The sequence below is a fragment of the Sorex araneus genome, chromosome 4 (assembly GCF_027595985.1).
Source record: "Sorex araneus isolate mSorAra2 chromosome 4, mSorAra2.pri, whole genome shotgun sequence".
In the NCBI taxonomy this organism is placed as follows: domain Eukaryota; kingdom Metazoa; phylum Chordata; class Mammalia; order Eulipotyphla; family Soricidae; genus Sorex; species Sorex araneus.
In genome coordinates, this window is record NC_073305.1 from 56,634,079 (window position 1) to 56,657,837 (window position 23,759).

Genomic DNA, 23,759 nt, shown 5'->3' on the forward strand with positions numbered 1-23,759 from the left:
GCTATAGAATTCTTAGGATATGGCCAATTTAGGTTTTGTACCCAAGAGCTATTTGCAAATTTATAGTTATTTTTCAGTCAATTAGTTTGAGAAAGAAAATTGGAACTAAGTAAATAAATTAGATCATTAATTTGCAATAAATTTAAATTAATTATGCTAATCCAAAAATTGAACATATACACAAATCATTTACCTGCAATAAGAAATATACAAAAGCCTCCATTAAGAAAAGAAAGCCATTTTTACTTATCATGTTGTAGAAAACCTAAGCATATTCATTCAATAAAATCTAACAGTTTTGATATGTGTATGAAAATATAGGATAAACACTAACTGCCTACTAATGTTCTAACAAATCTATTCTCATTCTGAATGAAAATGTGAATATATTTTGCATTATTTGAGTTAATTACATGACATCTATGAATAATGATGTATTATTCCATTCATTACTTCTAATTATGTTCTGTTACAAGTGCAAAGCTGGTAACACTATGACCAACCATTTCCTGTATCTCCCAATTTAGTGACTTGCATGGAAAGCAGGTCACAAATATACCCAGAATATAATGAACAGAGTTCAGTAATTGTTAATCATGACAGTTTAAAATTACCTGAGGAATGTTTCACCTAGAAATAAATAGAAATGCGGAATGATTTTCCATATTAAGGGATATTCACTTTTTTCAGTTAATGTAACAAACATTCAAGGTATTATTTTAATACATATAATTATCAGACTATAATTTCTAGAGTTGGAGAGAATAATCCTAATACTCTCCCACCAGCTCCTCACACAAATTTATATTCTGGAGATATTGCAAAGTTATTTTTGTTCCTAGTTATAAAAATGATTCTATTGCTTTGGGGCAATTGAGAGAATTCAGGAATCTTCTAAAAGCACTAATTTAGAAGCCAGTGGATGTTCCTCTTCTAATATGTTACTATGGTCAAGCCAGGGCAACTCCCCCATTACTGCAGGGGCCTGGAACTAGAAGGCCAATCTTGTTACAAAGAAGAGGCCGAGGACAGAGACGAACAATTGAACCTGAACTCAGGAATCAAGTGAACCACAGGCCACCATACATATATTCTCACCACTCAGCAGATAGCAAGTACCCAGGAGAAGACTGAAGATAAGAAGGAAGCATCGTGGATAGAATTCTATCAGGCACACCTCATTCAGGGTGAGTCACCTTTATCTGAAGGGAAAGTTCAAAGTATAGAGTAATCTGCACATTGTTCTCAATCTGATTTCAAATGTCCCTTATATATATGAAACAATATATACAACTGTTTGTATCATTCTTTCAGAGTCAACATCCCATCATTCTGACTAAAGACCAATCTTAATTCCAGGAATAAGAAATAAATTTGACAGAGAACGAATCAGGTGTGGAAGATACTTCCTCTGCCCTACTACCAACAACAGTTATTGCCTGCTGAACCTGAATACAGCTCTGCCACCCTCCCCAACACCATAACCCCAGTGAAGAGCTGGCATTTGAGATAAAATGTGTTTGCAACTCTGCAAATAAAAAAAAATCAAGATAGACAACAGGTTTATCTTATAAAGTGTTGACAAGATCCTTTGACAGTTTTTCTACACACTAAAAACAAAGATGTTGGTCAATTTGGAGAATTAGAAAAAGCATCCCAAATTTTCCGTTTTTCTTGCTGAGCATTGCCACTGAAGCCTTGTCTCAGTAGGTACCCTAACAACCTGAAGGTAGGAGTTCCAAGGTAGGAAACATTTCCCACAGGAACAGGGGGAAAAAGGTAAAATTGAACAATCACAATCACATGCAGATCTTTTGAACATTAGTATATAGCCAAAATAAAGTAACAAAACAAAACCACAAAACACCACCACCACAAAAAAAAAAAAATCAACTTGCACTTGTCTTTATAGTTCATGAGATAAAAGGCAATACTATCTTTGAACAGCCCCTCCAGGATTATTTTAAGCTAATATATAATAGGCATGCAGAAAGTGAGGAAAAAGAGACATATGTTTTGGGAAAATTTGAAAATTTAAGCTCAAAATACTATCTTTAGTAACGAAGTTATTAAAATGTGCTTGCACTCTTTTTATTTGTACAGGAAGGTTTAAAAAGAAACTTAAGAAATGAAAGATCATCAGATTACTAATCACCAGTTTCCTGAACAATTAAAGGAATTCATAAGTTTAAAAGCTACTCAGGAAATGACAAATATTTCTGGTTTTTAAGGAAGGAATAAAGACACTTTTATCTACAGCAGGTTTTTCCATAAAAGACCTTATTGGGTAATGAAGCTATGCTTATGATTACTCCAATTCTTTCAGGACTATGCAACTTAGTAATAATCTGAAAACACAGAAAATTTAGCATTACTCACTTGAAAATAAGATTTTTGTATTAAAGCATTTGTCAGTTTCTTTTTTATCTATTGAAGTTGAAGCTTAGTGCACAACTTCCATCACACAAAACTTTTGTTTCTAATACGTCAGCATAAATGTCTTTTAAGTTATCTAGTCTAATTCTTCACAAATATACTTTGTAAGGTTGTCGTCAATGCATCATCTTAACATTGTTTGGCCTCATAACATTCTGTGTGCAATGCTCCTGTTTGGATAAATCTGGTTTAATAACTGATTCAATAAACTGTTGACAAATGATTCATATAATAAAGTGTGGCCAGCAAGCAAGGTTTTTCTCTGTCATTATACACTGCATCCGGCCCATCCACAAATATTGTCATGCTTCTCTTATGTTAGAGCTCCTCATACCATTCTGAATAGCAATTTGAAGATCAATACACTGTCTGCTGAACACAACAGGACATAACAAATGAATAATTTTATTTACAATAAAAGCCCCAGTCCCCAAATGGATTCCACTAATGCACAAATTCATGTTTCATGCTCAATTCAAAGATGAGAGGCAGAGAGTGCATAACACAAGGAGAGGGAATGGAAAGAGGTCTTAACTATATTGGTTCAAAGTTATTTAGGCCATGAACAAGAGCTGGGTTGCAGTGAGTTACCCGAATAAAAATGCAATCTATAGAATGCATTAATGTACTGTTCAATCTACAGAGTTATTCTGAGAAATCATTTCATAGAAACAAAAAATAATTAATGTACTAAAGCTGGAGCAATAGCATGGCGGGTAGGGCATTTGCCTTGCACACAGCCAACCCGGGTTAAATTCCTCCATCCCTCTCGGAGAGCCCAGCAAACTACCGAGAGTATCTCGCCTGCAAGGCAGATCCTGGCAAGCTCTCCGTGGTGTATTTGATATGCCAAAAACAGTAACAAGTCTCATAATGGAGACATTACTGGTGCCCGCTTGAGCAAATCGATGAGCAATGGGATGACAGTGATACAGTGATACAGTGATACAGTGAATGTACTAAGAATATTATGATACATTCTTCTTTACTATGGAGGCCAAAAGTTATTCAATTGCCTTTAAACACTGGAACAACAGAATTGTTTGCTTTAGGATGAGACAAAAAGGCATTGAAAAGACTCTTTTGAGAATGAAGCAAACAGCTTTGCCTCAAAAACGTATTTGGTATCTGAACGACAGTTCCTCTCCTCCTCAGAAAGACATGAAAAAGTCAGTAAGCAAAGTCACAAGAAAAAAGGGTTAGAGGTAGAGGAGCAAAATGTTAGAGAGGACAGGAGTTCAAAGATGACATTTACAAGTGGCACATTCCTCAAAAGACACCTGAATATTTTTTCAAAAGAAATCATTGAAAACTAAAAATACAAACTCCCAGTTCACTCTAAAATGTCAATATGCTGTTCTTAAAATGGAGAGTAATCTACTGACACCTTCACTAGCCAGAAAAATAAGACAAGTGATATTTTACTACCAATTGAATACTTTGAGCCTAATTTACTACTTTTAGTCTTAACTAATCTTGGTCATGACTAATTTACGATACAAAAGCCTATTCATGATCCAAAAGCATAAACAGGGTTTTCACTGGAAAAGTTTGAAGGTCATGTTGGGAAAAGACAATGTGAATAAAATATTAAATCTGAAAAAAAAAGAATCTGAAATAAAATGGTGACACTTTCTTGTATTTTGTGCATGGAAACACCGAGCAGGCAATAGTTCAGTGGCTCATTGTTGTTACCTTCCATTAATTGAAAGGATCCATCTGCTTCTGACATTAGTGATCTCACTTCAAATTCACTCAACACAATAGACATTGGGATGCTAAGAAGATAAAAAGATGTGCAGGCACAGGTCCTCTCCCTCAACTCTCCCAGGAAGTAATGACTCAGTTCAGAGATAATCAGAAAGGCATGAAGTTTTGACAGGAGGCAGACTGGGATAAGTGTTTGGCATGGTGCCTGGAATGGAGTAGGAGCTCAGCAATAAACTGTTAAATGAATCAACAAGTGCCATCAGGAACCAAGTGTCACAAAAAGGACAAAATCTTTTCCCTTAATAAAGTGAGACAGGTCTCAAAGCATTTTACTGAAATGAGAAAGGTCGGACGAGAATAATCTCAAGGTGAAAATAATTGTGGCAAGACTCTGAGAAAAGGAAATTAAATGCCTAAGAGCTTCGGAGGGATTGGGGAGTTGAGTTTACTTGGGGGCCACACCCAGCAGTACTCAGGGCTGAGTCCTGGCTCTGTGCTCAAGAATCACTCCTGGTAGGGCTTGGAGATGCCAGGATTGAACCCAGGTCAGCCTTGTCCAAAGCAAATGCCTTCCTTGCTATACTATCACTCGGGTCCCTAAAATCTCTTAAAGTTATAAGATGGCATTGGGTTTTATTATAAAAAGTAATTGAAATATATAAGTGGTTTGTTAGAATGGAGGTTTGATGGCAGAGTGACATAAATAGTTCTATGGTTCAGAATAAAATGTAGGCTGGGTTGGAGAAATCTAGATATATGGAGGGTAAATAAAGTAAGATAATCCACACGGGACTGGACTATGGCAGACAATACAATCCCCAGAAAAGATTAAAGTCCACCTCAGACAATTTGCCACTTATTTTGTGAAATGCTAGAGGGTTGAATTATCTACAGCTTCAATTCCTAAAGTGCTTGGGGAAAATATTATCTTTCTGTAAGAGTGGGAGTAAGATGAATAAAATTTTACTTATAAAATTTCTTCTCACAGTTGTCATCTAGCAGAATGTACAAAATGCAAAGTAAAATATCTGCAGAATCATCACCTCTTAGCTGACTGATCCTGAACCCCTTTAAACACTGTAGAGGTGAAGTATCACTAAGAAGAGTGTACATGATGATAAAAATGTTCTGACTATTCTCATCCTGAGATAGGCCCTTTTATCCTTCAAAAATATTTATGTATTTTAATATAATGTTCCCCATGTCCATGGTATTGATCAAAGATATAGCAATTTACCAACTCATTTCTAAAAGGGTGATTCTGGTGTTATTTGAAACTAATAGCCATTCACTTTTTAATAGGTAATTACCAAGAAGAAAAAAATCAACCTGTCTTTAAACCTGTATATAACTCTATCTTACATATTACAGTCTAATACATGGTTAACAAGACCATAAAATTTCAATTTTAAAGAAAAAAATAATTCATTCTATTATTAACCATTAACAAAACAGTGCATCTTTACAATTTCACAATTTCAGTTTAAAGTTTTAAGAAAAGGTCATCTCTAAATTCATACTTTCAACTAAAGTTCCTGGAGTTCTTTGATTAAAGACAATTAAAACTGGCATCCAAAGAGAAATGACATTTAGATTAATTCTTCTGACAGAAAAACTCAGACACTTGCTTTAAAAAAAATTCTCAAAAGACAACTACAAAATCAAATGAAAAAGTAAAATGCATTTATCCTCTTAGATGTTAAAGATCTTTAAACATCAATATAAAACTGATATACAACTCTGAAATTGTCCTGCTTTTTCAGGAGGAAAAAACTGATAGATTTTTAATAAAAAATTGTATTTAATTAGCCCCTAGGTGCAAAGAACTTCAAAGTTTTAGAATCTACCATAAAAATGCCTCCAGAACCCCTCACGTTCTCCCAAACCTGGCTCACCACCTTGCCTTAGACAACGGCTAAGCACACCAGGCATGGAACTCTACGTGTGATCCCTGCTGGAACTCTACGCATGATTCCTGATGGACATTGCTAGCTGTTTTGCAAGATTCAGACAGAATGTTGTCGGGTGGGGGGCATGGAGAAAGCACAGCGGCAGCCGCAGGGTCACTGCCTGCCCTGGCCGGGCCAAGTCGCAGCGCCATCAGACACAGAGCCATGGCAGCAGTGTGAGCAGTGCCTCATCCACTGTGGGGTGCTGTCAGCCAATCACTGGGTGACCTGGGACTCGGCGCAGGTGTCCAACCTGGCACAGACCCTCTGCGATAGGGTCCTGCTCTGCCAGCTGCTCAACAACCTCCGGGTGCACTCCACCAACCTCAAAGAGATCAACCCGAGGCCACAGATGTCCCAGGTGCTGCCCAGAGATGCAGGCAGATGCGTGTTTGTCAGTGTGCAAGATCATTACAACATACCAGTTGACCAAAAGCTTACATTACATACATTACTTTACAGACCGAGAACACCTGTAAAGGCAATTAGAGGCTGCCCCAAAAGCCTCAGTCCCTCTCGAGAGCCCAACAAACTACCAAGAGTATCCTTCCCACACGTCAGAGCCTTGGCAAGCTATCCATGACGCACTCGATATGCCAAAAATAGTAAGAACGACGGTCCTCATTCCCCTGACCCTGAAAGAGCCCCCCAATGCACCGTTGGGCTACACTAGCCCATGACAGGGACGAATGGAGACATTACTGGCACCCGCTCGAGCAAATCAACAAACAATGGGATGACAGTGACACAGTGATACCATAAAAATCACAATTATTTTTTGATTTTTAAAATTTGTGTACTTTTCCTCAATGAACAATAGTTCAATGACCATGAAAAGTTCTAACTCACAAAATTTTCAAGCATTTCAGAAATTTCCACTGGAAAAACTATAATTCTGAAGAAAATCTTGATACATTTGCAAATTCAGAATTATTGAAAATTTTTAGAGAAAGTAAAATAATTCTCACTATGAAAAATGCTCATTACCTTAAAATATGAATTTACCTTAAGATGTAAATTTATATATATTTTTTGTCCTCACCACCACATATTAAATTGTGAGAAAAAGAACATTCTGAAGAATCAGTACAAGATTCACATACACAGTCCCAAGTGATACTTTCAATAGCATAAAAATAACTCTCCAAAGAATTTCTTTAATTCCTGCTACTCCCACTTTAAAGAGTAAAGCTCCTACTGAATTCATAAGGAGGAAAGACTTTAGCTAAGTGATCACAGAGATAAAACAACTCTACCATCAATGACACTAGGCAATGATATAGAAGTTGGTATGTTATCCAAAAGAAAACTGCTACTTCAGATGATAGCATAATCTTAAAAAACAGTAAAAACTTATTTATTCTATGATTTTTTTCACACAGCTTAAATGATTTCCAAGTAGATAAAGAAACCACATCAGTCTCAAATGTACTTTAACTCCTCATATACTGAATTATTTTGCATCACAAAAGTACCATACAATCTTTGTGTTGCTATTAAAATTAACAATGGATCACTGAAAATAAAGTGCAGCATATTTACAGATTACCATCTAGGTGCTACCTATTTACAGATTACCATTTTAGAAGCACCTATTTATTTACACAGGTATAATAATAGAAAGGTCAGCAAAAATTCACCTCCGAAGACATGGTTGCTAAGCAACTCTTTTCCAGAAGTTCTGCAACACTGATCAAGCACATTATTGATGCCACCAACTGGATTCAGCATAAATATAAGTAGTATCTTACCTGGTTTCTCCAAAATGAAATTTAGGTGGATTCCTTGCTTACCTTTGTGGGCAGATATTGGAGGGCAAACCTGATTCATTTGTCAGGTTCAGAGGCTGTTAATTGTCCTCTTTTTGTTGTTGTTCATTTTAAATAAAAAAGGATACGTCCTGGTACAACAGGTTTCCTGTTCACAAGGGCAAAGGACAATTCTGTTTTAAGAAACACCACAGAGGGCTTGATGAGATGTTGGCCAAATCTGAAGGACATCTTCTCACAGATGAAGTCTGAAAGAAAAGACAATTTAAGAAATGAGGTATTTATTTATTTAGTTAAAATAAACTCAGTTCACCACCACAATATTTTCTATAGCATTATTATAATAGCTAAAATATGGCAGTAATCAAGGCTGGAGTGATAGCACAGTGGGTAGGGCATTTGCCTTGGATGAGACCAACCCAGGTTCTATTCCCAGCATCCCATTTGGTCCCCCAAGTACCGCTAGGAGTAATTCCTGAGTGCATGAACCAGGCGTAACCCCTGTGCATCGCCAGGTATGACCCAAAAAGCGCAATTGAAAAAGAAAGGTGAAATCTTGCCATTCACAACAAAATGATAGCATTCAAGGGAATAATGCAAAAAGACATTAAGTCAGAAGAAAAATGATAAATACTGATTTTCATTATTTGTTTTTTTCTACTCATTTGAGCAATAGAATATAAAACTGATGAACAGATGAAAAATAGAAGGACAAACCAATGGACACTGACAACACAACTATGATTATCCAACAATAGGATGTAGAGGAAAGGAAAGTGGAAGAGTTAAAACATACATACATACATACACACACACACAAATTCATATCATATGCTACTTAAATTGCATTATTATAAATTCTAAGTTGTAAAGATCACACCACTAAAGTTGTTGCCATTTAATGCCCACTAAAATATTCTGGACATGTCTGCCTAAAATATTCCACTCTCATTATTAGCCTAACCTTGATTATAGATAGGGTTTTCATGCACAAATCTCTAGCATTCAAGAAAACAATATTATTAAATCCCTTCACATTACCACTGTAAGCCAAATCCTATATGTCCTATCTGTAAAGTACTTCTTTATTTTTTTCTATTTCAGCTCATTGTCTTTGCTAAACTGGGCATTTTCATTGCTAAGAATTAACAATAAACTAAAATTCTTAGATGTTCTTCTCAAAAGGTTTTGTGTTTATATAGGTGCAATTTGGGGAAAATATAAGTACTGTTTTACCTTGTCTACAGTTACAAAAATGTATGAACACTCCAGAACCTATAATAGAAAGACTGGAGCATATGCTTAGCTAAATGGCCTCCAGTGACACTGAATAGCCTCCCAAGAACAGCCAGGAGGGCTCTCTGGACACAAAGCCAGGAGTATACCTAAAACTTCCAAAATAAAAGAAGCCAGATAATTTTATAGTAAAATTTCCAAAAAACTTTTTGGAAGACACATCTGGTGGCCTCAGAGGTTATACCTGGCTCAGGAGTCCTGCCCGTCAGTACTCAGAGAACCATATGTAGTGAGTGGAACAAATAGGAGTCAGCTACAGCTAAACACCTAAATACCTATACTTCTGACCCAAAGTTAAGAAGAAAAAAGGAGAAAAATAGAGAAAATAGAATTCAAAATGGGAACACTGGTTGACATAGTGAATAAGGGTTAGAAAGTTCATATGTGAAGTGTTTCACAGTCCTTTAATCTATAAAAAGTTTACATATTTAGCACAAGGTAATTATGATGAGACCAATTCACCCACCACAAAAGAATGACTTTCCATAACTCTAATGACTATTACACAAAGTTCCAATCTGAATGACTTGAAATATCTTATTTGGGAAATAAACCATTTCATTTCTCCTTATTCAGGAACAAATTCTACAAAAAAAAAACCTACAGAAAATGATCAACTGTGCAAAAATAGGAATAAAGAGGAGAGAGAAAAGAGAAAAACATTGACTATCTTGATACAGAATGATCTCATATAATATATGGGACTTAAAGATACACAAAAAGGTAGCATCAAGGGGCCTAATGCAACACAACAACAGAACTGATTCACAAAACTGAGTTTGGGGTGGGGTCAAAGCGAGGACCATTGAGACCATTGAGGGGAGACAGTTGGATGCAATGGTGATAGGTGTGGAGTTAAGACTCTTGTACGTGGGTAATCATCACTAAAAGTATTCTAAATCATAGCACTCCAATCAATAATACTCAAAAATTATCAACTACCTTGTAACAGTGAATACATAATTAGTCCAATGTTTTAATGACCATAAATGTCATCTATTACAGAAGCATCAATAAAGCGACAACTTAACAGAAGTCAGATACACAGATATGTGAGTACAAAAGATTACCTCAATGATACAAACTTTCAGAACTTTTGGAACTATTTTACTTAAAAAGAATTGGTCAGAATGTTCCAAATCATCTAATCCTGTAGACTCTCAAGGTGTATCCCCTTGGACCAGTAGCATCTGCTGCATCTAGGAAGTTGGAAAATGCAAATTTATGTTCTATCTCCAGACTCACTGAATTAGAAACTCAAGGAGTGTCAGCAGTCTTTGCTTTAATAAGCTGTCCAGGTGATTCAGAAACAACTGATTTAACCCAATCTTGTTCCCAGTACTAGGACCCTTTACTCCGGAATCCCTGCCTTGTAGTTGGTTAGCCTATACTTAAATGTACCAAGGGGAAGAAGTTCACACTAGTCTTAAGACACTCCACTCCAGAAATTTCATAGTTGGCCTTTGTCATGACAGGTCTCATCATTATGGTGGATTTATGCCTTGGAACCATGTCAAACAAGTACCATGCAAGTGGCAGCGCTTCAGAAATGTTGAGTTAATATTTTCTAAAATACACATGGCAACTCTTTTCAATCGTTCTACTAATTGAATTGATTCAAGTCCCCTGCAGTCCTCTGTGGCTTTTTTTTTCTCCATTATACCCACTCTCTGTAAGTCTTGCCTAGCTTCCTTAATTTTTCTTGGATAATACACCATCATATTTTATACATATGGAGCTATCTCTATTGCATGATTCTAGGGGATAGGAAAGTGATCCAGGTAGCCTGAATTTTCTATCACACAAGTCACAGGACAAAATTGGGCACTTGAAAGGCAAGGATAAGCAGGGAAGGATTCCTACTGATAAAATGGGGCTAGTTCTTGCTTTCTGCTAAGTGTAGCAAACAGCTAGGATATGAACATGGTAGTGGTTACAGTAAGGTCCTGGCCTGGGAGGCAAGGTTCATGGCTCACAAATGGAGAACGCATGAATCACATGTACAAGTTTTTTATTTTAATCCCCAGAACTGCACGCCCCCAGTAGCTCCAAGTGAAACCAGGGTGGCATGGGGGCTGCATCTCTAAGCAGAGCACAATCAGGAGTAGCCCTCGAGCCCCTTCTTGTGTGACCCTCTTAAAAACAACAACAAAAAACTACCTGACCTTAGAGACAACACCAAGGATGAGCAAGTCAAGATACAGAGAGAACTTTATCTAAATTCTTTGTTTGAGTGATTGGAACTAACAAGAATAGAAGGAGTAATACCTTCGAGTTTATTTCCTCCTACACTAGCAGTAAGTGTGCAGGATTAACTCTAAGCTCTGCTTGGTAAACTAGAAGAAATGTATGAAAGGATCTTTTGGGTATCACTTTTCTTAAGATAATTTCCCCCCTTTATCCCCAATGCCCTAACTCCTTCTTCCCTCCCTCTTCCACCTGGAATGTCACTGTTCCTTAATGATGAATTTGTAATATGTATTGCATTTTTGTTTTTAAAGGTTATATATACCAAGAGTATTAAGACTTCACTACATAGTCATTATGTTTTTATCTGAAGGATATCATGCATTAAGTGTCCTTTTATTTCTCTCATCATCTTTTAGAGATTCATTCATGTTGCTAAAATATATTATTTCACTGTTCATTCCTTCTTCTTGTATTCCATTGCAATTCTACTATCATATATTGGGGCTGGAAAGATAATACAGAGGGTAGGGCAATTTCTTTGCACAAGGATGACCCAGGTTCCAAGCCAGGTATCCTATATGCCCAGTACAATGGCAGAAGTAATTTCTGGTATAGAGAAAGGAGCACCATCAGGGGTAGTCTGAAAACAAACCAACATCATCCATATAATGTTGATGCCTTGTAAAGAGACTCCCTCTTTATTCATTCTCCCATATAAATTTTAAATTCAACTCTACCTCTTCAAAACATTTTTTGCTCAGATGTTGATTAAAATTTAAATTCAGTGTAATTCCAATGGGAAAAATATGACATCTTCACAATGTTCAATCAATCCATTTATGAAGGCTGCCTTTAGGCTCTATAATGCCATAATAAAACTCTTGTAATAGGGGTTTAAATTTCCCTTATATGTTTTATGTATTCTTAGATTTATTCCTAGATAGCTTTTGGTTTATGTCACTATTACAAATGGTATCTTATTATCATCATAGTTTGTAATTTGTTACTCTCAATACAGAGTGAAGCTATTGATTTTTATATTTTGCTCTTATAAACTGGCAACATAACTAAACTCTAACATTCCTAATAGTTTCTGCCAATGTTTCTTGGCTTTCTATATAAAATATTTGATTTATGAAATAATGACAATTCTCTTATTCCAAATCTTCTACATGTGTGGGTTTGTCTTACTCTACTGGCCTTATATTTGGTAATGTGTTGAAGAGTTTAAGTAGCAGGCTTTCTTATCCTGTTAGAAACTTTAAAAGAAATGACTACTAAAAATTGTTTGTTTTTCTATTGAGGGTGCCTTCTTGTATAGGGATTAAGGCATTCATCTTCCATATGGTTGATCCCAGTTGATTCAGAGCAAGAAATAATCTCTGAGCATCACTAGGTGTAACACACCCATGCTCTCATTGACTGACCCCCCCAAAAAGAATATTTACCATAGATTTTACAAAGATTTTTTTTAAAAATCATTTCTAATTCAAAGTCAAGGTTGCTAAGTATTACTTTCATTAAAAAAATTTGTATTAAGTACTTTAACACCGATCATACAGTTTCTAGTTCTTTGCCATGTATGTAATAAATTATGGTAACATATTTTTAAAAAATACTTAGCCTTCCTTTCACTTTAAGGATTAACTTAGTCATATGTAGTATTTAACATACTGCTACATTTAAATCCTCAGTGGTTTTTTTTTGTGTACAGTCTTTTTTTAATTTTTTAAAGAAAAAAATTGGGCATATGGCCACACTCAGCATTGCTCTTGGATTACTCCTGGTTCTGCTCTCAGAAATCACTACTGTCAGGGCTGCGAGAACATATAAAGTGCTGGGGATCGAACCATCAGCTGTTTGAGAGGCAAGTACTTAATCTACCAAACTATCCCTTCAGGCACATTCCTTTAAACTCTTGACATGACAAAATTAACTCTTGGGGGCCCAAGAGGTAGTACATATAGGGTGATTGCTTACCTTGCGTGCAGTCACCCTGATTTTATCCCTGGCAAACCATATGGCACCGAATCCCCTCCAGGATTGATCCCTGAGCACAGAGGCAGGAGTATGCCCTGAGCACTGCAGGGTGCTTTCCATCAGCCCCCTCCCCCCAATTAATTCCCCAAAGCAATGAGAGGCTATGCTGGGGCGTATTTATAGAATAAACATAGCCCTTCAGCATTAATAGTTTTTAGTACATATTTAAAGTGGGTTTTTTGCGATTTTTATACATTTATAGTTCATTACACATAATAATTCAAACACCGACCCAACCAGAAAACATCTTCCCAACGCAATAAAAGAGAAGTGTGGAAAGGTTGTTGATTTCATTCTGGGGCCCTTTAAGCCCGTATATAAGAGAATACAAGCAAGTATGTTAAAACCTAACACATGTGTGCTGCTTTAGGTACATCAGTGGGCTCTTAGAGTATAGGAGGTTGCTTGGCTGCAAATGCGGCTGCATGCTCCAGAAAAAACTGCATCACTCTCTTCTGGAAGCTTTGTTTTATAGTCTCTGAGTCTTGGCCTTCTATGAGATTACATGGCACTGGGGGTGGTTTGTGGGTGTGGCTGCCAAGCTACTGGAAAATGGGAGATCTGGGTGGAGGAGGCCCATTCCCAATCTCAGAAGGTTTGGAGCTCGCAGCCACAGGTCCGCATACATGGGTTCCTCCGTCGGTACCTTCATGGGTGAGGCTCGTCTGGGCATGTGGAGAATGGCCTTGGGCATGGATGTGGCTGGGTTCTGGAGGTTTTCAGCAACTGGGGTTCTGCTTGGGGTGGGGAGGGAGACTCAACCTGCCCCACTCCAAGGGGCCCTGGTGAAGATAGGCTGGCTAGAGGCAGGAGATTCTGCATCACTCTCTTCCGGGAGCTCTGTTTTATCCTCAGTGGTTTTCAACGCATAAGTTGGCCAATATATATATATATATTTTAGTTGGCCAATATTTTTAACCGTTCATTTTCAAACTCAAATTTAATGTGGGATGTTATTTTTCTTTGTACTATGTTTTTATAAAACAGGGGTTTGTGTTCAAGAGTTATATAAAATCACTTTTTAATGTTTAATCACTTTTAAATGTTTGAAAATTATTTCAATTTAATTAATCAAGTACTCTCCTCAGCTCAATTTTAGCCCTTTATCTTTCTTTTGTACCTAAAATTTCAACTTTATAAAAATAATTCCTTTTAACAGATTAAAATGTGTTATATATAACTTTTATAAGTTATATATTTTATTGATCCCCAATATATTTTCACAAATTTTATACAAGTTTTGTCAAGCCAACCAAGTTTTTATAAGAACCATATTTTAATTCTTTGACTTTTGTTAATTGTCTCACTTTGTCTCTGAACTTACATTTCTTATTTTTTCCTTCCTGTTTATTCATTACTGTAAGGTTTCAAACTTTCCATTTTCTCTTGATTAACAAAACCCTTCATATTTCATTAACTATCTCAATTTTTATTTATTATGCTCTCATTATCACTCAACTTTAAAATTTTGCTTTTCTTGTTATCATTTCCTGCTTAACCTGACGGTTATTTTGAAATGTATTTTCATTCTCATACATATGGTATATAGTTTGCTATCTTTTTGCTAATGATGAATAATTTTAAATTACAGTAGCTACAGAAAAGAACCTCTACACTGTAAAATTTTTTTTAAATTTGGAGCTACCTAACAAATTAAAAGATGAAGCAAATTTCTAATTCACATACTCCCCCAAATAAAATATTCTGTATTCTTTGACTAAGTTCAACACATGGTAAATCAAATTCATTGTTATCCAAATCTTTTCTTGCTTTTTGTCTCATTGTTATTTCAATTTCTAAAGACTGTTAGATTCTAACTATAATTGCTTAATCAATTTCAAATGCCATTTCTGCTTTCTGTATTCCAAAGCTATATATTTTTTCATGAGCATTATCTTCCTACTTGTTTCAACCCCCTGACCTATGATTCCTTTTCTTTTTGATAGTATTTTACAAGAGTAACATTTTTCATCCTGTCAATGTTCATCTTTTTAATTGTGTTTTATGAATAACTATTTTGTTTTCTATCAATTGAATAATCTATTTGGACAAATTTAACCATACATATTTATGCTAACTTTCCTCTGAATTTGACTATTTAATCTTTTGTTGTTGTTGTTTTACTTTAATTCCTCCTTCCACTGACTAGGCAACTTATTTCCTGTGGGAAGAAAAATCATTTATGTTTTAGTTCACAAGTATTTATTCATACCTTATTAAAATCAACACTATTGCTCAATTTCCCATCAATATTTAAAATCAGATCTATTATATATTTTTAGTATATCCCTCCCACCTTGTAGTTCTTTCACATTCCATCTCCCGCCTTTCCAATTTTTATGTTCCAAAAACATTGTGTCAGAATTTCAAAGTCATTTGATAGTTTTTGCCAGAGCGGACTTCTGCAAGAATATTTTCATGAATCTTATTTACAAAGACATCCCCTCCTACCTGGTAGAAGTAGGCCTATACAGCTTCTCTTTTAACTTCCTCTTTTGGTTTTTGATGCCCATTTTCTTTAAAATTAAACTATAACTTCAAGGGAATATTTATAAATTATTTCATAATCATTTGACATTATTTTTCTTAGATAACTTTCTTACTATCTGCCCTTTCACACTAAGGTTCTCATATATAAAAATTATAATGGGGTAGTACAGAAAGATACAGGGTTAGGGTGTTTGTCTTGCATTTGGATAATCTTGGTTCCATCTCTGGCTTCACACAAGGATTTTTTAAGAACTGCCAGGAATGGCCCTTCGCACAGACACAGAAATAAGCCATGATTACGGTGCTAACCCTCCTCCCACTAAATTAACAATATTTATATTTTTACAAAAATGGTTAAATGTCCTACTTGTTCTTATGTTCTGAATTTTATTTCTTATGCCTATATTCATTTTTGTTTAGTTTTTCTTTTTTTTTTTACTAGTATGTTTTCTGAGTATATATCAGGCAGACAGATTTCATGCTGGATGAAATCCTAATTTTATTCTCCTATAATAACAAGAAGTAAAATGCTGTGCCTAACTTTTGTTTGCTCCAACAATATTATGTGTTTGGTCTCTCACATTCTGATACTTCTATGTAGAAAAAATCTACTGACAATCAGAATTCCTTTTTGTATAGAGACAGGAAGATAGTTCATGGTATGCTATTGTAACATGGGAGTTAATTGACTCCAAATAATATTTAATCTGGGGCATCCATTATATTTACCTGAGTTACCTCAGCTGCCCTTACTTCCTAACACCCCCAAAAGGAGGGTCCTGACAAAGGGGCCAGATGGACCCAGGGCGAGCTGTAAGCTACCCTGGCATCAGAAAGGGAGAAGTGAAGTGCCATAAGAAGTATAAGTTAAGAGCACGGTCATGGAACAAACTCTGTCATGACTCAAAAAGAAGTAACTGAATAAGGACTCTACTGAGGTTAGGAAAGACTAACCTGGCCTGAGGACAATGGTCTGGGATATATAGTGAGATGTCCCCAGGAAAAGCCAACCTTTAAACTTAATATATTTCTTATTGTATTCATACAAAATGATTAGAAATGTAATAAAAATTAAGTTCACTATGATTGCTTAAATAGATTTCTAGCTGAGGTGAGAAAGCAGTACACCCTAGATGGAATCCTGCCCTTGAGTAGATCTCCTAGTAATCTAGAGTGCTGAACCCTCAGATGAGATTTTGTTCATGAGTTAATCTCCTAGAACTTCCCTTGAAGGAGTGGATTTACCTCTGTTTGTTGTTATCACAATGTTCAACCACACCCTTCATGACTCCTATATAACTACGCTGTAAGGGGAAAGAGGGAACTAGAAAAGATGAGGACTAGGAGAGACTTTGAGACTTGAGGAGACAAGGATGATGGAACTATGATGACTAAGACTACAACCAAAACTATGACTATGATTGTGCTATAAGGGAGAGATCAGATTGTGCTGGGGAGGAGAGAGAAATAAACAGACTACCAACCAGCCTGGAGCCCAGGCCCTGTTTCTCCATTCCCCGGTCCTTTGTCCGTCCGTCCATCCGTCCGTCGCAGTGGACCAGCCAGGGAAACACTGAGTCCCGGATGCCCCCACGTCTGTCTCTGGAAACTCACATTCTGGTTTTAATCTGGGAATTGTTAGAACTTTATTAAAGGGTTCTCACGTCATGTCATTTGACATGACATGAGGGTTTCAGTAACAAATTGTCCCAAATTGACTGACTGAAAATAATAAAATTATGTTTTATCTGTTCTGGAGGTTAGAAGTATGAAATATGGGTAGAACCATAAATTCACTGAAGAAACTAGGATAGAAATTCTCTCTGCCTCCCCCAAACTCCTTGTTGCAACCAATACTCCCTGATATTACTTGATCTGGACATGCATTGCTCTAATCTCGACATAATCACAACCAAGGTGGTAAACCAGTAGCTTTAAGCTTTCTATACCTGTATACTGGCACCTGTCTGGACTAGTGAGTGTGGACCACTGCTCTACATTCCTCACAGGCTTTCTTCCCTGTGTCCTTTATCTTATTGTAAAGAGGCAAATCACTTACATTAGGACCTACTCAAATCCACTATGTCCTAACCTTTACTGAGGACATCTGAAAAACCTCCTTTTTACAAATAAGATTGAGTTCAAAATTTCCTTTTCAACCCATTACACACAACATTCCTAAATCCTACTGTTTAAGATTCTATAAATCTTTTCTCAAATGAAGTTTTTAACATTTGCCATTATTTCTTCATCTGTTCTTTGAACTCAGTTTCATTGCCTTTCAGGGATTTTATCAAATATTTCTATTCTTTTCTCCCTATCTGTTCTCTGTCCTCTCATTTTTTATTTCTGCCCGATTCATTTTTGGAAAAAATTTCAACACACATAACTGTTGAATGTATCAAGCTAGTCCCTAGTTTTACATCATACCATTAATTATTCCTGTCTCTGAGACTACTTAGCCTCCGACATTTCCCTACTTCCCAGATACTATTCCTGCCAATGAGCTCATGTATTTCTATCAGTTTTCTTGTCAAGAGTGTAGCCTGACAATTGAGAACAATTTGAAAAGTTGATTGACCTCTAATCTCTTCATTATTCCTTTCCTTTTGATAGGTACAAACAACTATACAACTCACAAACTCCTTTCTGTTGAAAGAATGGAAAGATGGAATGATCAAACACACACCTGAGTTTTTGCTCTGCCACCCTTTGATCTTCAGCAAATACCTGAATTTAGTACCCTCAGATTTTATCTAATGAGTGATGAGCATTTGCAGCACATCTCACTATGGCACAAGACACAATTAAAAATCATATATTTTTTTAAATTTTTTATTGTGGAAAGTTACAAATTTACAAAGTTTTCAGGTTTAAATCTCAGTTATGCTCGAATACCCATCCCTTCACCAGTGCTCATATTCCACCACCAAGAATCCCAGTATAGCTCCACCCCGCCCCCTCACACCCCAAACCCCCCCACGCCCCTAGCCCCCCCACCCTAAGCCCCCCCCGCCTGTGTAACTAATAAATTTCACTTTACTTTCACTTTGATTGCATACAATATTTCAACAAAACTCACTGTTATTGTTTGGAGAGTCTCTCCCCTAAAGTCAGACCTGCTGAAAAGGAAGCATTAGATAATTTGTTTTCCATTGCTGAGGATGAAGAAGTATGAGGTCGAGTGACCACACTTAGCGGCCTCTCAGTTTTGGGTTTCTGTAATTTAGTATTTTAGTAACTAAGTCCAGAGAGATATCTGCCAGAAGTTGCATCGTTGCCAACTTGTACTTCTCAGTTACATTATATTCCACATATGAGTGCAATCTTTCTATGTCTGTCTCTTTCTTTCTGACTCATTTCACTCAACATGATACTTTCCATGTTGATCCACTTGTATGCAAATTTCATGACTTCATGTTTCCTGACAGCTACATAGTATTCCATTGTGTAAATATACCAGAGTTTCTTTAGCCAATCATCTGTTTTCGGGCACTCTGGTTTTTTCCATATTGTGGCTATTGTGAACAGAGCGATATCTCAATGCCCAAATCCTATTCTGCCACTTCTTTAACTGTGTCCTTTTAGAAAACACAACAACAAAAACTCTGCCCTTTTGTACTGTTAGCAGTCATGCTTGCTCAAGCTTTACATTCAATGAAGACTTTTTCAAAAGCCTAGAACAATAAAACCAAAGTAGAGGAAAAGTGTAAAAGCCAGAACTGTACAATGGGAAGATTCCCGTATCTCTAGAATCTGGAACAGTCTGCAAGTCTGAGATAAACAATATTTATTTCTCACATGAAAAGGGCAGAAAGCAATTTTATTTTCAGCTGAGGGAAAATTATTGGATCTTTTTACGTTGACATAAAGATGTTTACCTTGATATAAAGTCTAAGTAAAAAAGACTTGATGTATGCATAGTTTGTTGAATTCTAGGCAAAAATTACCTCTATCACCTTTTCTAAAGCAAATATGGATATGGTGGCCTCTGGCACCGCACCCAGAACAGCAAAGGACTTTGGTTTAATGTTGGTTTTAGGCATTAGTGAGTCTGAGCTGAGACAGAGAAAGACACTTGGTTTATTCCTGAATCAGAGACTGCAGCTTGAAATTGTACCTTTGTAAACAAACTATCAAAGTGCATTCATGGAAACCAAATTTAGTCATGATTAAATATTAATCAACTTACTCTTTAATTTGTGTTCTTAGTAATAACTTAAACTATTTTTAATTAAAAACCTGTGACTTCAAATTACTTAACAGGTCTCCTATTCCCCACCTTTCCAGCTACAAAAATTATTTGTACCCTCTCTTTACCTCCTTAAACTTAACTCTACCTATTTCCTAGATATATAGGAAAGGATGGTAGCATCATGCTTTTTTTAAAAAAGATAATTTTATCTTCAAAATTTAGTAAGCAAACTAAATAAAGGGACTTCACTCTGCACATTTAAATCCATCTGTTTCTGTCAGAGCTAGATGAGCGGTCTACCATGCAACAGAATAAGATTTGATGGCCACAAAAGTAAATGTGAGTCCTAAAATATGAAATTTCCCAACTATTAAAAGGAGATGACAACGGTTCACTTCAGGATAGACGAAGATTCTTTCTGTGATGCTTTCCAATGTTACAGGAAGGGGAGAGAGCCCAGGCAGGGGAGCACATGCCAGACAAGCTCTGAGCTCCATCTCTGGCACGAGGCAGGGGGCCCCTTGAGTACTGCAGACATGACCTAGCCCCTGCAGCACTGCAAATAAATAGCATGTCTGAATAGCTCCAGGAACAAGATAGAATAGAACATTCTGCTGATTGTTTCATCACCTGTGAGTTGTCAGAAATGCAGATTCCCAAGCCCCCACCTGCTCTCTGTATTTTAGCAAAGTCTCTTATGAGTCACACACACATTAACATTTAAGAAGGGAAAAGAATATTACAGAACTAATTTCCAAAACACCAGTTCCAGCTGGAATCTGATTTGGAGCTTTCTAAAGGAAAAAAAAATTAATTCTGTGCTCTTTCTACCACACTAGAACGTTTGGGATAATGAGATTAAGAATCCAGCTGGAAGGTCAGTCTGTGAAATGAGGAATGCAATAGCACATTCTTCTAAAGACACATGTAAAGGATTTAATAAGTATTTGATAAAGGCTGGCTATCTAATTGTTGCTAGTATTTTGCCTAAGCCACGGGGGGGTGGAGGAAGAAATTTAACTAGATAGACAATTGACAAGTGACATGTAAGCAAACACTGGCAAATTGCTTGAAGAGTGTTTACCAAATCGACTTTATAGAACTGTTTAAAACAAATAAAATCATGTATTTGACAATTCCTTCCCATTATGCATCTCTTCTTATTAGAAATAGAGCAATTTTGATTAAAATGTGCCATGTGGGCTGAAAGAGATAGCTCAGCATGCTAGTGTATGTGTTTTACATGTAGGAGGTCCAGGTTTATCCACCAAATTACATGGGCCACCAAGCACCAAGTAAGGAGTAATTCACCTGAGCACCACATGTGACCCCCAAACCAAAAGTATTATCTGATAAAATCGTGTAAATAACAGCTAAAGCTTACTGTCTTCAAGTTTTATACCTAAACTTACTTAATCCTGAAAACTGAGCTAAGTCCTTCATAGGGTTTTATGTATTCTAAATTACTCCTTATACATCCGTTCCTAGATTTGACAAACACTGTCTTCAAACAACACTGAACCTTCAAGACTGATACACACTGTTAAGTCTCTAGAAATGTTTCCGAAAATTTTACATTCAAAAACAGTATAACATACACCTTGCATATGTGGAGCAAAGCCAGACACCAAAAGCAAAAAATAAATAAAAATTAGTATAATAAGAAGGTACACTTCCCCACAATTTTGCACATCCTACATCTCCAAACTCTTAAGCAAAACATGTTACTTTAGAATAGACTGCAGGGAAAATTTTTTAATAGACCTAGCTAAAACAATCTAGCAAGAAAACTAGCTTCACACATGATTCATCTGGTTTTAAAAATGAATGCATTTTTCTTTTAACTTGAAAATTAATGTGTTATTCCATTATGGCTAGGGGTGACAGGGTTTACATTAAAATAATCTGCTATTCTTATATCCTGACATGAGTCCACTAATGACAGGAATCTAGATCAGCCCTTAAAAGGCATGATTACCCCTCTTTGGGGACCCCCAAAAGAACACATATTACCAATAACTCCAGACACTTCCAACAACTGCTCTGCATTTCAATTCACTTCATTTTAAAACAGGGGGGCTCAAATGCTGCCCCAAAACGTAAATGAGCTTAAAACACTGCTGGCTAATGGATCCCAAGACTAATCTTAACAGAAAAAATGATCTGTCATCTAACTGAGGAACAACACAGTTTTAGCTGGCCAGGCTCTCAAACACATTTACTGATGACCTGAAAAACAATCTAGATACATAAATGGGTAGCTGGAGACATTCATTTAGGTTTAGGAGATTTACAAAACATTCTAAATTTACAGGCATATGTCAAAATTCCACAGGAAACAGTGGAAGAATATTTCACAAGAAAATGGCAAGAAGAAGGCAGACATATCTCAAAATTCAAGCAAACAAAAGTATGTAACATTTTTATAAAAAGTAGAAAAAAATTTCCAATAAAACCCTCAACTTTTATTGTTGAACAAAAGTTTCAATTTTAAGGAAAAACATAAAACCTGATATTAAGCAACTTATATATGGGAAACAGATATTACAAAATGTCAGTTGCCAAAAAAAAAACTGTACTCTTTAAATTAAACATGTCAATTGTGGTGATTGTTTTGGCCACTCTCAGATGCTCATGGATCATGCATGATGGGGCTTGAAAAACTATATGGGGTGTCAGGGATTGAGCTGGGTTGGTGACATTCAAGGCAAATGCCCTACCCATTGATCTCTGCTAGATGCTTTTTAAGGATCTCACTTTACCAGCTATCATTTCTTCTCCCCCATCAGTTGTTGTTTTAATATTTTGCAGCTTTTGCTTACTTACGATCTCCAATCTCACTCTCATTGGGCTCACTTCCCATCCTAAGGAAGATGTTTAGGGATTCCCTACACTGAAATAACCTCTCCTTGAACTTTTTGCTCATTAAACTTGAATCAATTTATTTAGCAATATTCATATACATGGATTTCTTAAATTTACTCTAGTGTTAAGCACACCAGACCAGACTCTTGCTCTCTAAGTATGCCAGATACAGAGTGAGAATAAACAATAGCACTGTAGCACTGTCGTCCCATTGTTGTTTATCAATTTGCTCGAGCAGGCACCAGTAACTTTTCCATTGTGAGACTTCTTGTTACTGGTTTTGGCATATCGAATACCCCACAAGGAGCTTGCCAGGCTCTGCTGTGCAGGCGGGATACTCTCAGTAGCTTGCTGAGTTCTCCAAGAGGGATGGAGGAGTCGAACCTGGGTTGGCTGTGTACAAGGCAAACGCCCTACCCGCTGTGCTATCACTCCAGCCCAATTTTTACAAGACAAAATATTAATTTTGCTTGATGATTGATTTGAGATTTCTCAAATTGATTTCTCAAATCAATCATCACTGTCACTGTCATCCCATTGCTCATTGATTTGTTCAAGCGGGCACCAGTAACATCTCTCATTGTGAGACTTGTTACTGTTTTTGGCATATCGAATATACTACGGGTAGCTTGCCAGGCTCTGCCGTGCGGGCTCCATTCTCTCGGTAGCTTGCCGGGCTCTCCGAGAGGGGCAGAGGAATCAAACACGGGTTGAAAGGTGAACACTCTACTGCTATGCTATGGCTCCAGCCCAATCAATCATCAAGCAAAATTATTTAATGGGATCTGAAAGAAATAATCAGAGTGCCAAAATAAATTT

General features: G+C 36.5%; 1 protein-coding gene across 9 annotated transcripts in view; it reads right to left on the minus strand.

The window, feature by feature from the left end:
- FHIT (fragile histidine triad diadenosine triphosphatase) overlaps nucleotides 1–23,759 on the minus strand; it is a 1,667,781-nt gene that overhangs the window by 851,572 nt on the left and 792,450 nt on the right. For all 9 annotated transcript variants that reach the window (XM_055135669.1, XM_055135666.1, XM_055135667.1 and 6 more), the window contains one exon: nucleotides 7,993–8,112. In XM_055135669.1, the coding sequence (XP_054991644.1) occupies nucleotides 7,993–8,095 (103 nt within the window). In that variant the 5' untranslated portion in view covers nucleotides 8,096–8,112. The remainder of the gene's footprint in view (nucleotides 1–7,992; nucleotides 8,113–23,759) is intronic.